Source organism: Physeter macrocephalus, chromosome 16, assembly GCF_002837175.3.
Source record: "Physeter macrocephalus isolate SW-GA chromosome 16, ASM283717v5, whole genome shotgun sequence".
Taxonomy (NCBI): domain Eukaryota; kingdom Metazoa; phylum Chordata; class Mammalia; order Artiodactyla; family Physeteridae; genus Physeter; species Physeter macrocephalus.
Window position 1 is genome coordinate 103,903,539 of NC_041229.1, and position 19,954 is coordinate 103,923,492.

General features: G+C 55.2%; 1 protein-coding gene and 1 long non-coding RNA gene across 6 annotated transcripts in view; one reads left to right on the top strand and one right to left on the bottom strand.

Moving 5' to 3' along the window:
- CHKA (choline kinase alpha) overlaps positions 1–8,259 on the bottom strand; it is a 70,888-nt gene extending 62,629 nt beyond the window's left edge. The window contains exon 1 of the mRNA XM_024133122.3: positions 82–8,259. Within this exon, the coding sequence (XP_023988890.2) occupies positions 82–1,169 (1,088 nt within the window). The 5' untranslated portion in view covers positions 1,170–8,259. The remainder of the gene's footprint in view (positions 1–81) is intronic.
- On the top strand, positions 1,359–19,639 carry LOC114488041 (uncharacterized). Of its 5 annotated transcripts, none has more exons than XR_008619661.1 (5): positions 1,359–1,438; positions 10,346–11,064; positions 12,109–12,254; positions 13,790–14,298; positions 19,390–19,639. It is a non-coding gene; the product is annotated as an uncharacterized lncRNA (long non-coding RNA). The 5 variants fall into 5 exon arrangements; XR_008619660.1 differs by lacking the exon at positions 1,359–1,438 and adding an exon at positions 8,707–9,054; XR_003683729.2 differs by lacking the exon at positions 1,359–1,438 and adding an exon at positions 8,707–9,054 and having other exon boundaries at positions 10,934–11,064.
- Positions 19,640–19,954: the final 315 nt, after the last annotated feature.

The following is a 19,954-nucleotide window of genomic DNA, read 5'->3' on the forward strand; positions in this document are numbered from 1 at the left end:
TCAGGCTCCGCCCCCGGCCAGCGTCACCCGACCGCGTCCGCGCAGCCCTCCCTCCCGCCCCGGCGCGCCGCCGACACCGACCTGATGACACTGATGTGGAACTGGTCCTCGCGAAGGCCCCGCCAGGCTCCGGACAGGAACTCCTTGCACCACAGATAGGCCCTGCGCCGCGTCCTGGGCTCGGGCTGATCGTCGGCCGGCGGCGGCGGGGGCAGCGGCAGCGGCGGCGGCGGCGGCGGGGGCAGCGCGAGCTGCGGCTGCCGCCCGCCCAGCTGCTTGGGCTCGAGGTCACTGGCGGCGTCGCGCTGCTGCCCCACGCCGGGCGCCGGGGCCGCGCTGCCGCTGCCGCTACCGCAGCTCAGCAGCAGCCCGAGCGGCGAGGGCTCCGCCTCGCCCCCGTTGCAGAACTTGGTCTTCATGCCTGGCAGGCGGCCGAGGAGGCGCGGTCGGCCGCAACGCGAGAGGGCGAGGCTCAGGGTCCGGCTGGACGCCCCCCTCACGGAGACCGGGCGCGGAGGCCGCTCGCCCGCTCGCTGACGGGCAGGCCGGGGGCGGCGGCGGTTGGGGGCGCGGCGGGCGGGCGCGGGGCGGCGGCGGCGTGGAGGCGGCAAGCAGCGGGCGGCGGCGGCGCTCGGCTGGTCCTGCTGGCCGTGGCGCTCGCTCCTATACCGCCGCCGCACGAGGAGCGCCGTCCGCGTCACAGCCCGCCCTCGCGCTCGCCGCTGATTGGCCGCCGTCCGTCGGCCCGGCGCATCACAACCGCCTCCGCCCTCGCCACGCCGCCTCCCCATTGGCTGCGGCAGCACACGGCCTCCTCCACCCCGTCTCGTTTCCTGCGGCCGCGGGAGGCGGGGCCTCGAGGGGGGCGGAGCGTCGAGCCGGTTCCCGGTGTCGCGAGGATGGAGAAAGCTAGCGAGGCTTGGGGGCTTGGGGGCTTGGGGGCTCCCCGAGAGCGGGCGGGGGCTGCGCGGGGAGCCCTGAGCCTCGGGGGAGCCAGAACTTGGCTTTGGTGGCTGAAACTTTGCTTGACCCCTCGAATCCTGCAGGATATCAGAGGCCGGGGCCTGGCAGCGGGCAGTTAGGAAGCCGGTCCCTGGAGGCTGGCTTCTCTTTCCGCATGACCTTGGGGCGAGGCACCTCCTTCTGCAGCTCCGTACGTGTGTTTTCATAACACTTCCCAGCGCCGGCTCAGCTCCCTGCGAGGCGCGGCCACGCCCCGTCCAAGCTGGAGCCTGAGAAATTATTGTCCCCGGGTCACAAACCGAGGCCCGAAAGGGGGAAGAGGCGACTGGTTCAAGGCCACACAGCTGGCCGCGGAGCCCTCTGAAGTCTCCTGCAGCCTCAGTTTCCCTGTCCGTGGTGCTGAGTATGCCAGGGCCTAGAGGCTCGGGGCGGGCGGAGCGGCATCACCGCAGCCGCCCTGAGCACTGGGCCAAAGGTGAGTGCCACGGGGCTGCTGGCTTTGCGGGTGCCGCCCCGCCCGCCCCCACCCTGGAGGCAGCCCCGTGACTGTGACTAACGCACTTTTGCCCGCGGAGGGGAGGCAAGGGCCCCTGCTCCCATTTACCACATGTACCCCATTAACTGCCCCAGGTCCCTCACTCCTCTCTCACCCCGCCGCCCCAGTCCTTTCCGAAAGCAATTGGAGTACGGATAAATTTTAAAATTACAGATCCTGTTTTTACCGGGCATGAGCTGGGACAAGAGGGTTCCCTGGCTGCTTAGGAAATTCAGCGCCTGGCATGCAGGAAATGGCTTCTATGTGGGGATTTCACAGTCTTCGGGAAGAAAACATCGCTTTTTAGCAGTGTGCACTTGGCTGAACTTGCTCCAAGAAAAATGCGCTCATTGAACAAAAGGATTATGATGAAAGGGGGCTTTTGTCAAGGCAGCTGTGGAGGTGGGCCTGGACATTGAACTGGAGGGAGCTGGGAGCCATCCAGCATTGAGGAGGGGGCGGAGTAGGAGTCCCATTGGATGTTGGAAAAGCTGAGAAATCAAGGTCTCCAGTCAGGCCATTTAGATAAGAGAGCCAAGGTCTTTGTCTAAAAATACCAGCCCTCAGATGGTGGGGCTGTGTCTATGGTCTGCCCAGGTGACAGGCCTTTATCCCACGGTCCCGTGACAGCAGCCTGGTAATCTCAGAGGAAGGCCAGAAACCTCGCCAGGAGGAAGGGGCACAGGAAGTAGGGGTTGAGCCTCTGTCATTTCAAGCCTGGTTTAGGCTACTAGAACCCACAGACCCCTTTATGGGATCGCAGTTCCCTGTGGGAATAAAAAATTGCCTCATTAAAAGTGTTGGAAAATCTGTTACTGCTTCCATTTAATGGATATGAAGACTGAGTCCTGAGGAGGCTGAACAACTCAGGTGAGGCCCCTTGGCTAAGGTGAGGAGCAAGGCAGGTGTCCTGGCTCCTTTGTGTGAAGAGCACCATGTCCATATGGACAAAACTTCCCTCCCCTGTAGTCAAACTAAAGTCCTGGACTTAGCTCTCAATGGCCCACCCTTGGCCTGGCCAGTCAGGGCCCACCCTTAGCACCGGGATGGTCAATTCCACGCAACACCTCCGAAGCAGAGACTGAGGAGCTTGGCATATAGTAATGCTAAAATATTAGGTTTTTCATTAGGGGTGTTTGAGCTAGTTGAGAAGGCATCTCTGCCAGGTGGTCAGGAGCCTCAGGCTGCTTACCTCTGCGAGGGGCATAATAATATCCACTTTCCAGAGTCATCTGTGATGATGTATACAGCACACGGTAGGTGCTCAGGAAAAGTGCCAGGCATATCCCCACCCAAAGGAGAAATCCAGAAGGGTAAATACGCCCATGACCCTTGAGGTAGCAACCCCATTCTCAAGACAAGAAGTCATTGGCAGCAAAAAGCCCTGTGCATAAAACGGCCATCACCGTGTTCTCTCTCACTGAAGAAAGCTGGAAATAACCTAAATGTTTGTCTAGTGCCCTGGACTGGGCTATAAAGGATGTTGGTGTATCAGACAGCAGTGAAGTTGGTAAGCAGGGTTCATTTTCCACACATTTCTCGAGTGCCTTCAGTGTGCCAGCCAGAGGACTTGGCAGTACTGGGCAGTGAGGAAACCAGCTATGCCTGGTCCCGGCTCCAATCTGGACTAGCAACACTGCCCACCCCACGCCGCCCTCTCCCTCTCCCCTCACCCTTGTTAGTTGCTCTGTTGTGTATTGTCTGTGTCCCCACCAGACAGGAACTTCCAGGAGAGCAGGGACCTAAGTGTCTCGTTGCCCATCACAGTGCCCAGCAGGCCCTGAGGTTTGTAGGCCCTCGGAAGTATTTGCTGAACAAACGAAGTCCTGGCTCAGCGCTTCCTAACTGTATGACTTGGGGTTGAGCCTCAGTTTCCTCAGCTGTAACATGGGGGTTATAATCCGCAGGGCACAGGGTTGTAGTGAGGGCTGAGCGAGAGGATGTACAGGAAGTGTGCGGCGAGCAGGCACCCCCCACCCCGTAGGGTTACGTGCAGCGTGCCGCATGGCGTGGCTTCTCGGCCAGCAGCTGGCATTCGGCAATGAATAATGCACACACTTGTAGCAACTCGGCCTCGGAAGACGTCGTGTAAGAAAAGAATGCAAACTGGAATGCACATTCTGATGACCAAAATGTGATCATTCGTGCACAGGTGGACAAAGCTTGGAGAGGAATTTGCTATGGCAGCCACTGGTGCTGGAGAGAGTGTTCCAAGTGTATAATCTTTTCTTCTAGGACATCGGAAAAAATTTTCCAAAAGCTCCTTGATGCTGAATTCTGGGAGCAGACACACGGTGTGGGGTGATGTTCCTTGGACAGATTAGAGGGGGGAGATTAGGAGGTCCCTCTCCAGTCTCTGGCATTCCTGCAGACTGGTTCCTCTGGTCTGGCCTGAGGAACCTGGCAGAGGAGTCACCAGGGCCACTGGGCAGACCAGGGGCCTCCCCCAAGGGACAAAGTGACCCACCCAGGGGCCCCAGCCCTGCCACCAGCTCCAGCTGCAAGGCCTGTTCCTAGGAAAGGCTTTGTGAGTCTACCTCCTCTCAAAAGAGAGGGGCCACTTGTCAAGCACTTGGTGGGAGCAGGCGCTGTGCAAGCCCCTTACCTGTATCCAGCATCTTTGAACTTTCACCGCCAGCAGTGTGGTGAGGGTAATTAGCACTTCATCTCTCAGGTGAGAATGGTTTACCAGGAGGTAAAACCATTTGTCCAAGGCAGGCAGCTAGTAAGGACAGGACCCAGGACTCCGCCCTCTGAATGTGGGAGAACCCCATCCTTCTGCACCAAAAACACCTTTGACCCAGAAAGTCCTAGGCACTTGGCACAGTGGGAGTTCCCTAGAGGGCTGGAGAAGGACAGCCCTGTCTGGGCTGTGCTCACCACCCCCTCCCAGGCTACACTCAAGACCCGGCACCCCAACTTCAGCCCTGAGCCTTAAAATATTAATGTGAGCGCAGAGAGATCAATGGACTGAAATCCTACCTGCTCAAGATTGGGTTACAAAACAGAAACACAGATGTAGAGAACAAATGTATGGACACCAAGGGGAGGGGGGTGAATTGGGAGATTGGGATTGACATATATATACTAATATGTATAAAATAGATAACTAATAAGAACCTGCTGTATTAAAAAAAAAATAACAAGAAAAAAAAAAGGATTGGGTTACAGCCCTGCCAGCAGTGTGACATGGAACTGGGCCCCTTCACTCAGTGCCTGGGTTTGGCCCCAGTCCAGGATGCTCTGTCAGCTAGAGACTTGGCAGGCCAGTAGCTTCCAGAGGTCTCAGCCTTTCTCAGAGGCATCCTTCTACCATACACCTAGCCTCAATGCTTCAAGGCCACAGGTAGGACCTAGGGCCCAGAGAGTTTAATGAAAGCAGGTGACTTGTATGCCCATGCGTCCGGTGGTTGGGACAGGCCCTTGCCCCATCCCTCATATGCAGGTATCCTGAGTATAGCATTAGAGGTAAAAACCTGTCTTTGGAGCTTTTGCCTCCACCAACTGTGAGACGTAGGACAAGTTACCTACCCCTCTATACCAGATGGAGATAATTGTTCCTACCCTACAAGTTTGTTGGGGGGAGTCACGGAAGCCAGCAGGGAAAGGGCTGGGCTCAAAGTCAAGGCCACACAAAGGGTAGCTGTGCCCTTCTACTGACTGTTCTCTGGATTCCCAGAGACTGGCAGAGAGCAGCCATCATCTGTTGTTAGTAAGAGTGGCCCTGCAGCAACTCATCCCAAGTACCATGAGGGAAGCAAAGCCTGCAGGAACTCTAGCGATGCAGGGCCTCCCAGAAGTCTACCAGGGCCTGGGGACTTTTCCACTCTTTGAGGCTCCTAGCACTTTCAAAAATGAAGAAATGCAGGCATAACTTGTTTTATTGCTCCTCACAAATACATTTTTTCCAAATCGAAGGTTTGTGGCAACCCTGCATGGAGCAAGTCTCTTGGTAGCATTTTTCCAACAGCATTTGTTCGCTTCATGTCTGGGTCATGTTTTGGTAATTTTGGCAATATTTCAAACTTTTAATATTATATTTGCCACTGTGAAGAGTGATCTTTGATGTTTTTGTGGACAAAAAATATTGCCCGCTATTTCAGTAAAAAATAAATGTTGTGGCCATCAAGACATCAACCACTGCAGCCGTCCCCCTGCATCGCACCGTGAGGGGAATTCAGGATGGAGAATAATAGGATACTGGCCTTAGATAGCTAAGATGCCTGTCAAAGGAATACTTTCAACAAGCCCAGACTCTTGCATCGTCCCACACAGAGAAAGCACTAAAATCATTGACTTGAGATGTCTGGTTTTTGTGATTAGCAGTAATCTTTTGGTGTTTGACTATAAGTTGTTTTTTGTTTTTTGTTTTTCTGACAAAAAATCCTATATATCCCGGCTCCTTCCTTACCTCTTTGGAATGTTTCCTCAGAGCTATCTGAGAGGCTGTTTCCCAGACTGCAGTCCTCAGGAAGTTCCCCAAATGAAACAACTCAGCTCTTAGGTTGTGCATTTTTTCAGTTGACCTTATATTGCAAAAAGATTACCACTCAGAGAAGGCTCAGATGATGGTTAGCATTTTCTAACAATAAAGTATTTTTTAAAGTATGTGGACGGGGCTTCCCTGGTGGCGCAGTGGTTGAGAGTTCGCCCGCCGATGCAGGGGACGCAGGTTCGTGCCCCGGTTCGGGAAGATCCCACGTGCCGCGGAGCGGCTGGGCCCGTGAGCCGTGGCCGCTGAGCCTGCGCGTCCGGAGCCTGTGCTCCGCAACGGGAGAGGCCACAACAGTGAGGGGCCCGCGTACCGCAAAAAAAAAAAAAAAAAAAAAAAAAAAGTATGTGGAGGAAGAATGTCACCTGCCATATTGGTGAACAAAGGATGTTGTGGCTGTCAAACCATCAGCCATTGTAGCTGCACCCAACAGTGCACTCTGAGGGGATTCAGGATGGGAAAGAATAGGATGCTGGCCCTAGAGAGTTAAGGTGCATATCAAAAAAATTACTTCAATGAGCCCAGACTCTTGCATCTTCCCATACACAGAAAAGCGCTAAATTCATAAACTTGAGCTGTCTGATTTTCTTTAATTAACAGTAATCCTTTAATGTTCTGACTACCTGGTTTTTGTTGCAAAAATCCCTGTATATCCTGGTTCCTCCCTTACCGCTTTGGAGCAATTCCTCCGAGCTGTCAGAATGTCCTCCCAATGAAACGAAATTCTCAACTTTTAAGCTGTGTGGGTTTTTTTCAGTTGACAGGGTGTACACTGTTTTTTTAGACATAACGCTACAGCACACTTAATAGACTACAGTATACTGTAAACATAACTTTCATATGCACTAGGGAACCAAAAAATTCATGTGACTCGCTTTATTGCGATATTAGCTTTATTGAGGTGGTCTGGAACCCAACCTGCAATATTTCCAAGGCACGCTGGTACCTCAACATAATTATCAAAACTGGGGCATATTTGAAACACTGAATTGGAACGAATCAATGCTTTTAACACACATGCAAAGGGTCCTATACAAGACAGTTTGACTGTTCACAAGCTAATAGCAGGATTAATCAAAAATAATGGTTTTTGGAGCACTGAAGTGGTACGGTGTGAAGAACGTTTTCAAGCCTGACCGTGTCTCTCTGATTATCCTTATTTAGAAATGACACCTGAAATCTAAATCTGAGGCCCTAGGGCACAGGAGGCCCTCCTGGGGCCCCAGTGGTAGACCCTGATAACGACTGTCCATCACTGTCCTGCAGTGATCCCTGGGGCACCCCTGAGTGCATTACCTGTGTCCCCACAGCAGAGCCTTCCCAAGTCACCTTCCAATTTTGGTGAAAACCTGTCCCGTGCGTTTGTGCCCTATATGCCTTACTTTTATTTTATTTATTTATTTATTTATTTATTTATTTTTGGTTGCATTGGGTCTCCATTACTGCGTGCAGGCTTTCTCTAGTTGCGGCGAGCGGGAGCTACTACTCTTCGTTGCGGTGCACAGGCTTCTCATTGCAGTGGCTTCTCTTGTTGCGGAGCACGGGCTCTAGGCGCGCGGGCTTCAGTAGTTGTGGCTCATGGGCTCAGTAGTTGTGGCCCGTGGACTCTAGAGCGCAGGCTCAGTAGTTGTGGCACATGGGCTTAGTTGCTCCGTGGCATGTGGGATCTTCCCGGACCAGGGCTCGAACCTGTGTCCCCTGCATTGGCAAGCGGATTCTTAACCACTGCGCCACCAGGGTAGTCCCTGCCTTACTTTTTTATAACACAATAAATGCAGTTTTTAAAAGATCCCTGTTATGATGGAAGTCACACTGTGGGGACCAGACTCCTGGGCTAGCAGTCGGGAAACCTTGGTTCAGGAACTGCACCCCACTGGACTACTTTCTCTTTGGTCAGCCCTGGGCCCTGCAGGCTGGACTTGTGTCAGGTGGCCTTGGGATGACTCTCCTCTCTGTGGAGAAAAACCAGCAGGACCCAAGGGCCCCATGAGCAGATGTGTAAGCTGAGGCCCAGGGGCACGGGAGGGAGGCAGTGGCTCTGCTTACCCAGGATGCCATGGCCGGCGCTGGGCCATCCCCACTCAGCATTCTCCAAGCTCAGGATCTGGCCCCTTCCTCCTGGGAGGAGATACCCTCGCCTGGATGCCCCGAGCTCTATTCCCGACACCCTCCTTAGTGACCAGCTTGGAAGCAAGGGAGCTGGCAGCCCCCAACTCCCACCCCGGCCTGAAGAAGCCTCCCAGAGGTGGGGCCCCCCCGGCAACCCTCTGTGTGACCTTGGCCAGTACCAGAGCTTCTCAGGAGGCCATCTAACAGGGCAGAGGGAGGGGTGGTGTCAGGGAGGGGGGCACGGGAATGAAGAAGGGGGAAGATGGCTTTGGAATCCACCGGGTTCTGGGAAGCAGTGGGCGTACCCACCACTCCCAGCCCAGCTGCCAGGCCAAATTCCAAGGCCAGGGGTTGCTCATGGGGAAAGGAATCCGGCCGGTTGGGATTCCTCTGCTGTCGGTGAGAGGGCGCTGCGCCGAGGGTCAGGTGGGGGGGGCGTCTGGGGACGCCCCAGACGTGCCTCTGCGGCAGGGTCTCGGGGGCGTCCCAGCTGGACCGCTGGGCCTCCCTGCTCTCTACAAGCCCCCTTCCCGCGCTTGGGACCCGGTGGGAGCTGCTCCGGTGTTCGGTTAGGAGAGCTAAAGCCTTTTCCGGTTTCCTCCGACAGGCTTGATGAAGCTGCTTTTGCAATTAGAGCTTTTATTACCACGATAACAAGGCACCGCCCGAAGCTGTGGCGCCAGCCTGGCCGGGGGAGGGCTCTTTGGGCCGAGAGGCTTGGGACAGAACAAAGGTTCCGGTTCCCCGAAGGCACGAGTGATCCTGGTAGCAGCGATGGGTCAGCAGATCCAGGAAGCCCGGCCTCCAGGCTGAGGCCAAGGCCCCGCGCAGCCCTCCCCCAAAGCCCCACACCACTGGCCGTCCTGCCGTGAGACTCCTCACCCTCTCCTGGGCTGGCCGCTGCGTCTACCGACCCCTCGGTCCATCTTCCTCCTTCAGCGGCTGCTCAGCGTAGGTGCGCGGTGAATGGATGGGCTGGGATTCCCGAGGTAGTGGCAATAATTTGAGTTGCTACCTCATATGGTTGTTAGAGGATTAAATGAGTGAATAGTTACAAAGCGCTTCCAACAGAGCCTGACCCGCAGCTGGAGGGTGAAAAGAGAAAGAACACTGTGCTCCTGGTCTCTTGTCCACCTGTCCACCCTCACTGACCCATACACATGGCCCTGCACTGTCTTACCACCAGAAACAACCCAGTCCTGAAAGGCATTTCCAGCATCCTACTTTGCATCCACCAGCGCCTATCATCTGAGCTTAGGGCGCTCCACTGGGACCTTACCTGGCTACCATTTCTGACCCTTTTTGACCCTCCGTTCAAGCTGTAATTACCACTTTCTCCCCTCCAGCCTTCCCTTCTCCCCACCCCCAGTGTAGATTCCACCCCCTCATAAACACACCTGCCCCTCCTGGCAGAGACTCCATGAGTACTTCCTGTACATGGGTGCCCTTCTCCTTCCTGGGAACACGGAAAGATCACATTTCCCCATCCCCCCCGCCTTGCAATGGGCTAGGACCACGTGACTCCTTGTGTGGGTCACTTCTCCCTCCTGTGAGAGCCTCTTTGCCCTCCTGCTTCCCTGATTCCAAGGGAAGAAGCCAAGGCAGTGGCACTCGTTGCAAAGTACTTGGTTCCCTGAATCTCCACATGGAAGGAAGGCTGCCTGCCCACCACATGAATGGACTAAGACACGCACAGAAGTCAAATGTGTCCCTTCAGGGCCAAGGAGGTTAAATATTTGATATGCCTTCCTCACACCTTCTTGCCCACTCTCAGACCTAGGGAGCTGAGAGTGAAGACAACAGCATTGAAAGAAGGAGGGAAACTGGATCCCAGAGTGAGCGTGTGGAGGAGAGACACCTGACCAAGAACAAAAAAGGATTTTATGTGAGCCAGAAGCAAAGCTTTGTGCTATTTAGCCAGGGTGATTTGAGGGCTCTTTGTTTTAGCAGCTGGCCTATCCTAACACATCACTCTCTTCCTCTCTTCCATCCATCTGGCAAACCCCCACCTAAGGCAAACCCAAGTGGCTCCTCTCCACCTGCCCTTCTCAACTGCCCCTGAAAAGGCTGAATATTCCAGAGGAACATCCCGTACCCGTAACTGGTTCAGCTGTTTTTCCTTTCAATTCATGACCATGGGCCCAGTGGGGTCCTCACACTGTCCTACTGCCTATCCTAGGAAGTTGGTCTTTCTCATCTGAGATGACCAACTTTGCCATCTTAAACATTTTTTTTTTTTTTTGCAGCACGCGGGCCTCTCACTGTTGTGGCCTCTCCCGTTGCGGAGCACAGGCTCCGGACCCGCAGGCTCAGCGGCCACGGCTCACGGGCCCAGCCGCTCCACGGCATGTGTGATCTTCCCGGACCGGGGCACGAACCCGTGTCCCCTGCATCGGCAGGCGGACTCTCAACCACTGCGCCACCAGGGAAGCCCCGTCTTAAACATTTTTAAGTGCACAGTTCGGTAGCGTTAAGTAAATTCATACTGTTGTGCAACCAATTTCTGGAACTCTTTTCATCCTGCAGAACTGAAACTCTGTACCCATTAAACAACAACTCCCGGTTCCTTCCCCCATCTGGCCCCTGGAAAGCACCATTCTACTGTCTGTCTCAATGAATTTGTCTATTCTAGGGACCTCATATAAGTGGAACTATGCAATATGTGTCCTTTCATGTCTGGCCTATTTTAGTCAGCACAGTGTCTCTGAGGTTCATCCATGTTATAACATATGTCAGAATTTTATCCTTTTTAGACCGAAAAATATTCCGTTGTATGGATAGACCATATGTTTTTGTTGTTGTTGTTTAATATTTATTTATTTTGGCTGCACCAGGTCTTCGTTGTGGCATGCGGGCTCTTAGTTGCAGCATTCATGCGGGATCTAGTTACCTGCCAGGGATCGAACCCAGGCCCCCTGCATTGGGAGCGTGGAGTCCTACCCACTGGACCACCAGGGAAGTCCCGGTTAGACCACGTTTTAAAAATTCATTCATCTGTTGACGGACACTGGTTGTTACCACCTTTAAGCTATTGTGAATAATGCTCCAGGAACACTGGTGCCCAGATATCTGTTCAAGTCCCTACTTTCAGTTCTTTGGGGGATGTACTGCAAAGTGGAACTAGGGGATCAAATGGTAATTCTATGTTTAGTTTTTTGAGGAACCACATACTGTTTTCTAATTTTTGAATTTTATTTTATTTATTTTTTTAAACAGCAGGTTCTTATTAGTTATCCATCTTGTACATATGAGTGTACACATGTCAATTCCAATCTCCCAGTTCATCACACCACCCCCACCACCCCGCCACTTTCCCCCCTTGGTGTCCATACGTTTGTTCTCTACATCTGTGTCTCTATTTCTGCCCTGCACACCAGTTCATCCGTACCATTTTTCTAGGTCCACGCACTGTTTTCCTCAGCGGCTGTACCATGTCACATTCCCTCTATGCACAAGGGTTCTGCTTTCTCCACTTCTTCACCAACACTTATTCTTTCCTGTTTTGTTTCCTTTTTTACAATAGGCATCCTAATGGGTGTGAAGTGGTATCTCCCGGTAGTTTCTTTTTGGCCATGCCGTGCAGTTTGTGGGATCTTAATTCCCTGAACAGGGATTGAACCCGCGCCCTCGGCAGTGAAAGCCCGGAGTCCTAACCACTGGACCACCAGGGGATTCCCTCTCCTGGTAGCTTTGATCTGCATCTCCCTAATGATTAGTGATGTTAAGCATCTTTTCATGAACTCATTGGCCATTTCATATCTGTTAAAGCTTTTCGTAGAAAAGTATAACAAGCATAACACAGTACCCAGTCTCTTCCTCCATTACCTTCTCCCAAATTTCATCTTAGACGCTGCTTGTGATGAGATTCTCCCCGCTATTATTGGTCACCTCTAGCTTGGGGTAGAGTCCCCAGAGCCCTTCGCTCATACCTCTCAGGGTCAGGAGGCTTGGGGGGGCACTTTGCCTTCGTTCTACTTCCTTCAGTCTCTCCCGCCTTTTCTTCTTCCAGGGATCTCAAGCCACATGTCCAGGACTGAGCTCTGATCCCCACATTCTGAAAGCCCCTGCTGGACTCAGAAACCACCAACTGCCTGGATCCTTCTGAGGCAGGGTCATCAGCTTGGGTACCATTCTTTCTGCCCCTGGGAGTCCCTGGTAACCACACCTCTGTCTTTTTTTTCTTTTTAGCTGCGTTGGGTCTTCATTGCTGCGCCAGTGCTTTCTCTAGTTGCAGTGAACGGGGGCTACTCTTCGTTGCGGTGCGCGGGCTTCTCATTGCGGTGGCTTCTCTTGTTGCAGAGCACGGGCTTTAGGTGCGTGGGTTTCAGTAGTTGCGGCACCCACTCTCAGTAGTTGCACTGCGCGGGCTCTAGTGCACAGGCTCAGTAGTTGTGGCGCACGGGCTTAGTTGCTCTGCGGCATGTGGGGTCTTCCCGGACCAGGGATCGAACCCGTGTCCCCTGCATTGGCAGGCGGATCCTTAACCACTGCGCCACGAGGGAAGTCGCCACACCTCTGTCTCATGGAGAGGCAGGCGGGGGCTTTTGCCCCCAATTGATGCTCTACCCCCAGCCTCCCGCTCTTCTTTCTCCAGGTGGCACCTGGTTCCTCCCTGGGCTCCTTCTCTGTTTGAAGGGGGTACGGCCACCCCGCCCTTCTCCCCATCCTCATCCCCTCTCCCCTCCCCCTTGCTTCCTTTCCCCAAAGAGGGAAATTCCAATCCTATAAAAGACAAAGCTCCTTTTTATTTAAAATGGATATTTTTCTTGATCAAAAAAATTAATACAAGTTTATTGCAGAAAATTTGGGAAATCCTTAAAAGAAAAATGTTTAAATCCCACAAGCAGAGATCGCTGTGGCCACTGGGGCTTTGCTGCATTTCCTCCCAATATCTCTGGGTCTATGGCTTTTGGATAATTTTGTATCCTGCCTCTTTTTTTCCTTAAAATTATACTGTTGCATCAACAAAAGTAGAGACGTTAATGAACAGATAGAGGGATGGACAGATGGCTAGAGATACGATCAGGCAATTATAGGAAAATGTGAATTGTGGCATCCAGGTGGGGCAAATGTGGGATTCACTGAACAATTCTTTCAAATTGTCTCTAGGCGTGAAATTGTTCGTAACAAAGTGTTGAGAAACAATCAGATTGCGAGCATACATGTATCTTAGGAAGCAGTAATGACACTCTGGATATACACCTGATAGAAATGAGTGCTTATGTCCACACCAAACGTGCCTGAACGACGCCCAGCAAATAGCCCCAAACAGGAAACAACCCAAATGTCCAACACAAGTAGAATGTGTAAACAGATTGTGGTATATTCACACAATTGAATAGTACACACAACACTGTGAAGGAATCTCATGGGCATAACATGGGGTGCGAGAAGACAGACAAAAGAGTACCCACTGTTTGATCCCATTTATAGGAGGTCCTAGAACAGTGTATGATAGAACAGAATCCATGATAGATGTCAGGATCATGGTTTCCTTTCGGGAAGTATTGTTTGGGAGGGGACACTTCTGGGGGCTGGAAATGTCCTAGGTTTTGAGCTGGGTGATAGTTACACAGGTGTGTATCTTGTCCAAAAACGATTGAGTTGTATCTTAAAATTTGTGGACTTTACGTAAATCATACTTCAGCGGAAACATTTATCATGAGCGTTTTCCCTTTTCTTCTTTGCAGATACCAGCTTCAGTGGCTACACATTTTCCCATCCATGGATGTGTCCCTGTTCACCCTCACCCGCCCCACACCTCCCCCCAGAGCAGATGTGTGAGCCGCAGCCCTGCAGCCACCAGACGCCCCAGGTGGGTCTGCTGGTTTTAGACCACAAACACCGATCAGGTCAACTTAAGAAGGAAAAGAATTTTGGGGGAGGCTCTCAAGAGCCCACAGCCTGGGTTCTGCTCTAGGAGCTGCTGTGGCCGCCGCTGACACCGTGGATGCCTGACGCCACCAGGGAGAGTGTCACGGGGGGACGCTGCAGCCATGGCCGCCAAGATGATTCCTCGCGGTCTATGGAAGAATGGCAGGTCAAGACCCTCACGGTGCGGAACTCCATCCTGCAGAAGGCACAGCAGAGGTGGGGCCGTTAAACAAAGCAGCCCCTGGCTCCTACCCGAATCAATGTCATCTCACCTAACAGCAGCTGGTGTTTGCTGAGTGCTTCCTGGGTGCCAGTTTCTACACAGGTTAGAATCCTCACATGAGCCCAGTGGGATGGGTGACGGTGAGGCGGGCATGGGGAAGTGTGGCCGTCGGCCCAGGACCACATGGTGGGTCCCAGAGTCCCCTGCAGCGGGATTCTGGCTTAGAGTCTGACAGCCTCAGGCATTCTCCAGATCTGAAAGGCTGGAGGGAGACAGATGTGACACTTGGCCAGTGGCTTCTGGGGTCTTCCTGGGGCTCGCCCCCCTTGTGGTGCAATTCTCGCCCTTCCCGATTTCCAAACGCCAGGGTCGGGGGTACTGCCCACCCTTTAACTGCCCCAGCTCTTCCAGTAGTTTTGCAGCCCCTCAGGGCCTGAGTTCAATCCCTCGCTGCTTGAAATCTTCTTTTCCTGGCTGAACCTTACCTGAGACAGCACCTGGTAAGGAAGGCGTTAAAGGAAGTAGTTGGGTGAAACTAACACAATATTGTAAATCAACTATACTTCAATTGAAAAAAAAAAGAAAAAAGGAAGTAGTTGGTGACACTGGCTTTAGAACAGAAAAACCAGGGTTCAAAAACCAGCTCTGTCAGTTCTGTGGGTCTGTGGTCTTCCTCGCGGAGAACACGCAGTGGTGAGGTCTGCCTTACGGCTTGTAGGAAAAATCAAGATAACATATGGAAAGTGCAAGCCCAGTGTCAACATCTGGGTGACAGCTGACGATTAGTTGTTACTATTCCCGTTTGGCAGATGAAAAAAGTGAGGCTCAAAGAGGTGATGTCATTTGTCCCAAGTGACACAGCCGTGAGGTGGCAGGGTGTGGACACAAACCCAGCGGTGAGACCTCCAGAGCCTCCCTCTCTGCCTCTGCGTGTGCCCTGGGCCTTAAACACCGGGCAAGTCCGGCACGGTCAGTGCCGCACGGAAGGTGCAGCAGCGTGACGGGAGGGGGCAGCTGACAGCCGGCCTCCGGTCTCTCCTGGGGCGCCGAGTGGGGCCCGGCAGCACGGCCCGGACCTGCGTACTTCACAAGGCAGGCGAAGGAGTTGGCTGTCGGCAGAAGCTGGGAGCAGGTATTAAAGGAAGTAGTGGGGCACTTTGCCTTCAGAACAGAAAAACCAGGGATCAAACCCCAGCTCTTTCCACCTTGTGGGTCTATGGTTTTGGGGCCCAATGCCCGGTCCTGGTCACCCAGCAATTCAGGGACCTGACCTCCAGCCTCTAATCCCATCACCAGGCCCAGCTTGCTCGGCGCAGTAGCAGTGTGTCAAAGGGCTGGAGGAGGTATCTGGGTCGCGGGCTGAGGTACCTGGGGCTGCAAAGCTGGCCTGATGCAACCTGCCCAGTTGGCGTCCTCTCCCTGCGGTAGCAAGAAGGTGGGTGGCAGCTCCAGGCTCACGTCCTACATGAAGCAACCCCAGTGGAGAGAGGGTGCCCCTTGCCGCAGGGTCGCGGCCAAGGTCCCATAGCTGCATTTCATTGCCCTAACCTGGTCATATGTCCATCCCTGGACTGTCACAGTGCCCAGGGACATGCCCTCTGACTGGCCAGCCCTGGAGTCAGGCTGGGGTGTGTGGTCCATCCTGAGTCACATGAACTAAGAACGTTTCCAAAGAAGGGGAACAGCCTCCAGGAGGGGCACGTAGCAAATGACCCGACAGGGGAACCGGGGGCCCACACCTGTCCTGTCCCAGCCCTGCTGACAGCGGCCGCCCTGGCTTCTTTACCGCCTTGGCAGCAGGGCTGGTGGACTTTGGAGGTAGGCGGCTGGGATGTGCTGGAGCAGCTGACCCTCAGGGCAGGTCCAGGAAGCCGCGGAGGAAAGAATGTTATCTTGGGGGAGGGGAGCGTTTGGTCCTCTCCCCCCACACAAACACTGAGTGCCCGGGCCAGCCTTCATTGCGGGGGGCCTCCATCTCGGGGTGGGGGGGGGCGGGTCGCCATCTCAGGGGGCCTCCTCCAACAGCCAAGATCAGATCGAGAGCTGATCCATTGCTAGGCACCATGCTAAGCACATTAAGCCAGTCATCTCATTCAATCCTCGTCCAAGCTCCATGAGCACCCATTTTACAGATGAGGAAACTGAGGCTCAGAAAGACGAAGTTTGCAGCAGGCGCATGGCTGAGCCCAGGCTCAGACCCAGGTCTATCTGACTCCACCAGGCGTCCCTCTTTATTTTCTTTTTGAAATATCATCCATGTGTCGTTAAAGCAGTGCTGCCACAGCTGTGGAACAAGTAGTATCAGGTCAAGGGCCGTGTCTGAGGCCTCAGCTCTCGGCCCAGGGAGGGGGGTGTTGTGAGGGAGCGCAGTGAGAGGGCGGGCGGAGCCTTTACTCCTGGGTCAGCTGAGACCCTTCCCCGGCTCTCCGGCCCAGCTGCTCCCTCAAAGGACACTTCCTCCGAGAAGCCTTCCCTGCTGTGTTCACCCCCCTCCCCTGTGTACCTTGTCCCCTGGGCTGCTTTCATCAGAGCCCCAACCACATCGTGTGTGTGCGTGTCTGTCTGTCTGTCTATCAGGCTGTGGACGAGGAGTCCCCTGGGAGAAAGCAAGGACAGGGGATTCCCCGGGGCCCAGGGCGTGCTTAGCAAACAACTCAGGAGTGAATGAACGAGGGCGTGAGGGCGTGAACTGAATCACAGAGCGAGGGGCCTGGCGGGCGGTCCGTGGGTGGCCGAAGCTGGGTTCTCTGCAGCTCCTGATGGCCAGAGTCCAAGGTCAGCCCACGGTAACAGGCCCTTCTCAACCCAGCTGACACCGAGGCCTTTGGAAGCCATGTGACCACTGCTTGCTGCCACCCTGGCTGCAGTCTGCGTATCTGACCCAGTGCCCGGCATCCGCCAGGCCCCGGGGCCACCCACACCCTTCTCAGCGCAGGGCAGCCCGGCCTGTCTCTTCTCTGACCCAGGTGCGGACGCCAGCCCCGCTGCCCCGCTGGCCCAGCGTCCGGTGCAGGCAGGCTGGCAGGCGGGGCGGGACTGCCCCCTGGGCCCTTGGTCTCCCCCTGGGCATCCTGCAACTTCAGCCCCTCGTATTCCTCCCCTCAAGGGCGGGCAGCCCAGGTGCCCTGTCCTCTTGCGCCTGCAGCTTCGCTCCCTCGTCGGGAAGTGCCTGCCATCCCCACACGGAGGGCACTCGGCCCGGAGGAGAGAGATTCAGGCCCTCGTGCCTGCTCTGCTCTGCTCTGCCCTGCCCAGGGCAGGCCCTGGCCCTCAGGGGCCTGTTTCCCTCTCTGTGCTTCCTGGGTGTCCAGAGGAAGATCTAGAAGGCTCCTTGAAGCCGCATGAGGCTGGGTTTGTGAGTTCAGGGCTCGTGCGGCCCAGCCCTCGGGGCTGTGTGGGAAGCCCCGGGAAGCAGCTGTTTCTGTGCCCAGAAGCGAGCTGGGCGGGGCGGGGAATGCGGCAGAGGACCACGGGTTCCCTGGCAGTCCCCGCTCGCCCCTGGCATGACGGCTGGGGCAGCAGCAGGTGGGAGCAAGAGAGCCTGCTGACCCCGCCCACTTCCCCCTTGGCCAGCGGCCCTCCCCGCCCCAGATCCGGGCCACGTCCCGGGCCCTCCACAGAACCCCGGCTCTGCTCCCCGTCTCCTTCTCCCTGGGAGTCACTGTGTGGAGTGAAGGCTCCTGCGGCCCAGATCTGCTCCGGCCCCTTTGTCAGCGTGGCCCCTGCGCTTCCAGTCTCACCGGGAGGGAGGAGGGGAGGCCGGCCCAGGGGGTCCCATGGCTGGTGGCAGCCTGACCCCTGCCAGCCAACCTATGAGGACGGGAAGTGGCAATCGCTCGAGGGGTTCTTTCTCCAGAGGGAGGAAGCCCCTTCCCATCAGCCTGGGTCCAGCTCGCCCAGGCCTCCTTGGGGTTGATACCTGTCGGGCCACAAGGACCCCATAGGGCACCAGGGATCATCCGAGCAGAGAGGAAATCAGGGTTAGAGAGGATTTGGAAGGTGACATCTGCACGGAGACCTGAGAGGTGAGAAGGAGCTGCTCAGGTTGGGGTGAGGGTGGGGCAGGAGGGGTCCAGGCAAAGGGAAAAGCAAGCAAAGACCACCTAACCCAAGTGAGCCCCAGGGCCACTGATAGACCCACCCCGCCCCATACTTTGTGTCCCAGCCCACCAGGGCTCCCAGGGGTCCCCATGCCCCCAGCTCAGCCCAACATCATGGAGCCCCGCGGGCTTTTGTGAAACGGTCGCACTCAGAACCTCGGGCTCCTCCTCGCAGGAGTGGCAATGAGGGGCCCCACCTGCCGCCTTTGTACATCTTTCCCAGAGATCCAAGAGAGACCCTGGGAGACCTCGTCTGGTGCTCCCCAAGGCGAGGGCTGACTTGTTTCTCGGGGGTGGGGTAGGACAGACAGGCTGTGGGCCCAGCGCTGGCTGGGGATCTCACTGCCTGGCTCCCTGCTGCAGCTCCGGGGCTGGAGGGAGTTGAACATTAACCCCCTTGGCAAGTGGCCCCAGCTAAACAAACACACGTTATCACATGTCAACAGGAGTTGTCTCGCTGGCCAGGTTGGCCCGCTGACTCAGAACACAGAGGAGCCCTGCCTGGACACCACTCGCCACGGCCAGGGAGGGGGGCTGAGGTTGCCCACGCTGCCCTGGCTTCAGGTCCCAGCCTCCTCTGCCTCCGGCTCGCTGTGTGACCCCAGGCGAGGCAATGTCCCTCCTGGGGGTCAGCTTTCCTCTCTCCAGTGGCCTCCTGGGATGCGGGGCCACAGTTGGGGCTGGGGTCCAGAGGGGGCCTGGGGAGGTCCATGGGTCTGACTGGGTGAAGCCAGAGAAAAAGCACAGCTTTTGGAATTAGATTCCAGGAAACGAAAGCAACTAGCAGTTACCCATCAGCAGGCATCTTTCTGCTGTTTGATTTAATCCTCCACGAGGTGGACACGACCCTTGTCTCCATTTTACAGAACAGGAAACAAAGGTTACGAAATTAGGAAGCGGTGGAGACAGAATTTGCCCCGAGGGCGCCTGACCAGAGCCCTTGCCACTCACCGGAGAGGGGCCCTGTCTCCTTCCCCCTGACCCCCGGTCTCCTCAGGGCTGTGGGCTGGGCCCACCTATTTCCTTTAAACCTCCTAGATTGGCCACACTGAACTTCTCACCATCCTTCTCACCTGTCCTTCCTTGTCTCCAGGACTTCGCGCGTGTTGGCTGCCTCTCTGCTCTTTGAGTGTATGAACTCCTATTCATCCCTCAGGGCCCTTCTTAATCTCGCGTCCTGCTTGAAGCCTGCCTTGATTCCCCAGCAGAAGTGGGGCCACCCTCCTCTGTACTCCATCAGTGCTTCTCACACACATCTAGTCAAGCACTTCTCACGCTTGTTTGCTGTTTGTGTATCTGCTGTGTGTGAGGGAAAGGGCTGGGTCCGAATCACTCCCGTGGCCCCTGTGCTTTTTTTCTTTTTTTTTATAAATCTATTTATTTAAAAAATTTTTTTGGCTGCTTTGGGTCTTCATTGCCGCACGTGGGCTCTCTCTAGTTGCGGCGAGCAGGGGCTACTCTTCGTTGCGGTGCGCGGGCTTCTCATCGCGGTGGCTTCTCTTGTTGCGGAGCACGGGCTCTAGGCGTGCGGGCTTCAGTAGTTGTGGCTCGCGGGGGCTCTAGAGCGCAGGCCCAGCCGCTCCGCGGCATGTGGGATCTTCCCGGACCAGGGCTCGAACCCGCGTCCCCTGCATCGGCAGGCGGATCCTTAACCACTG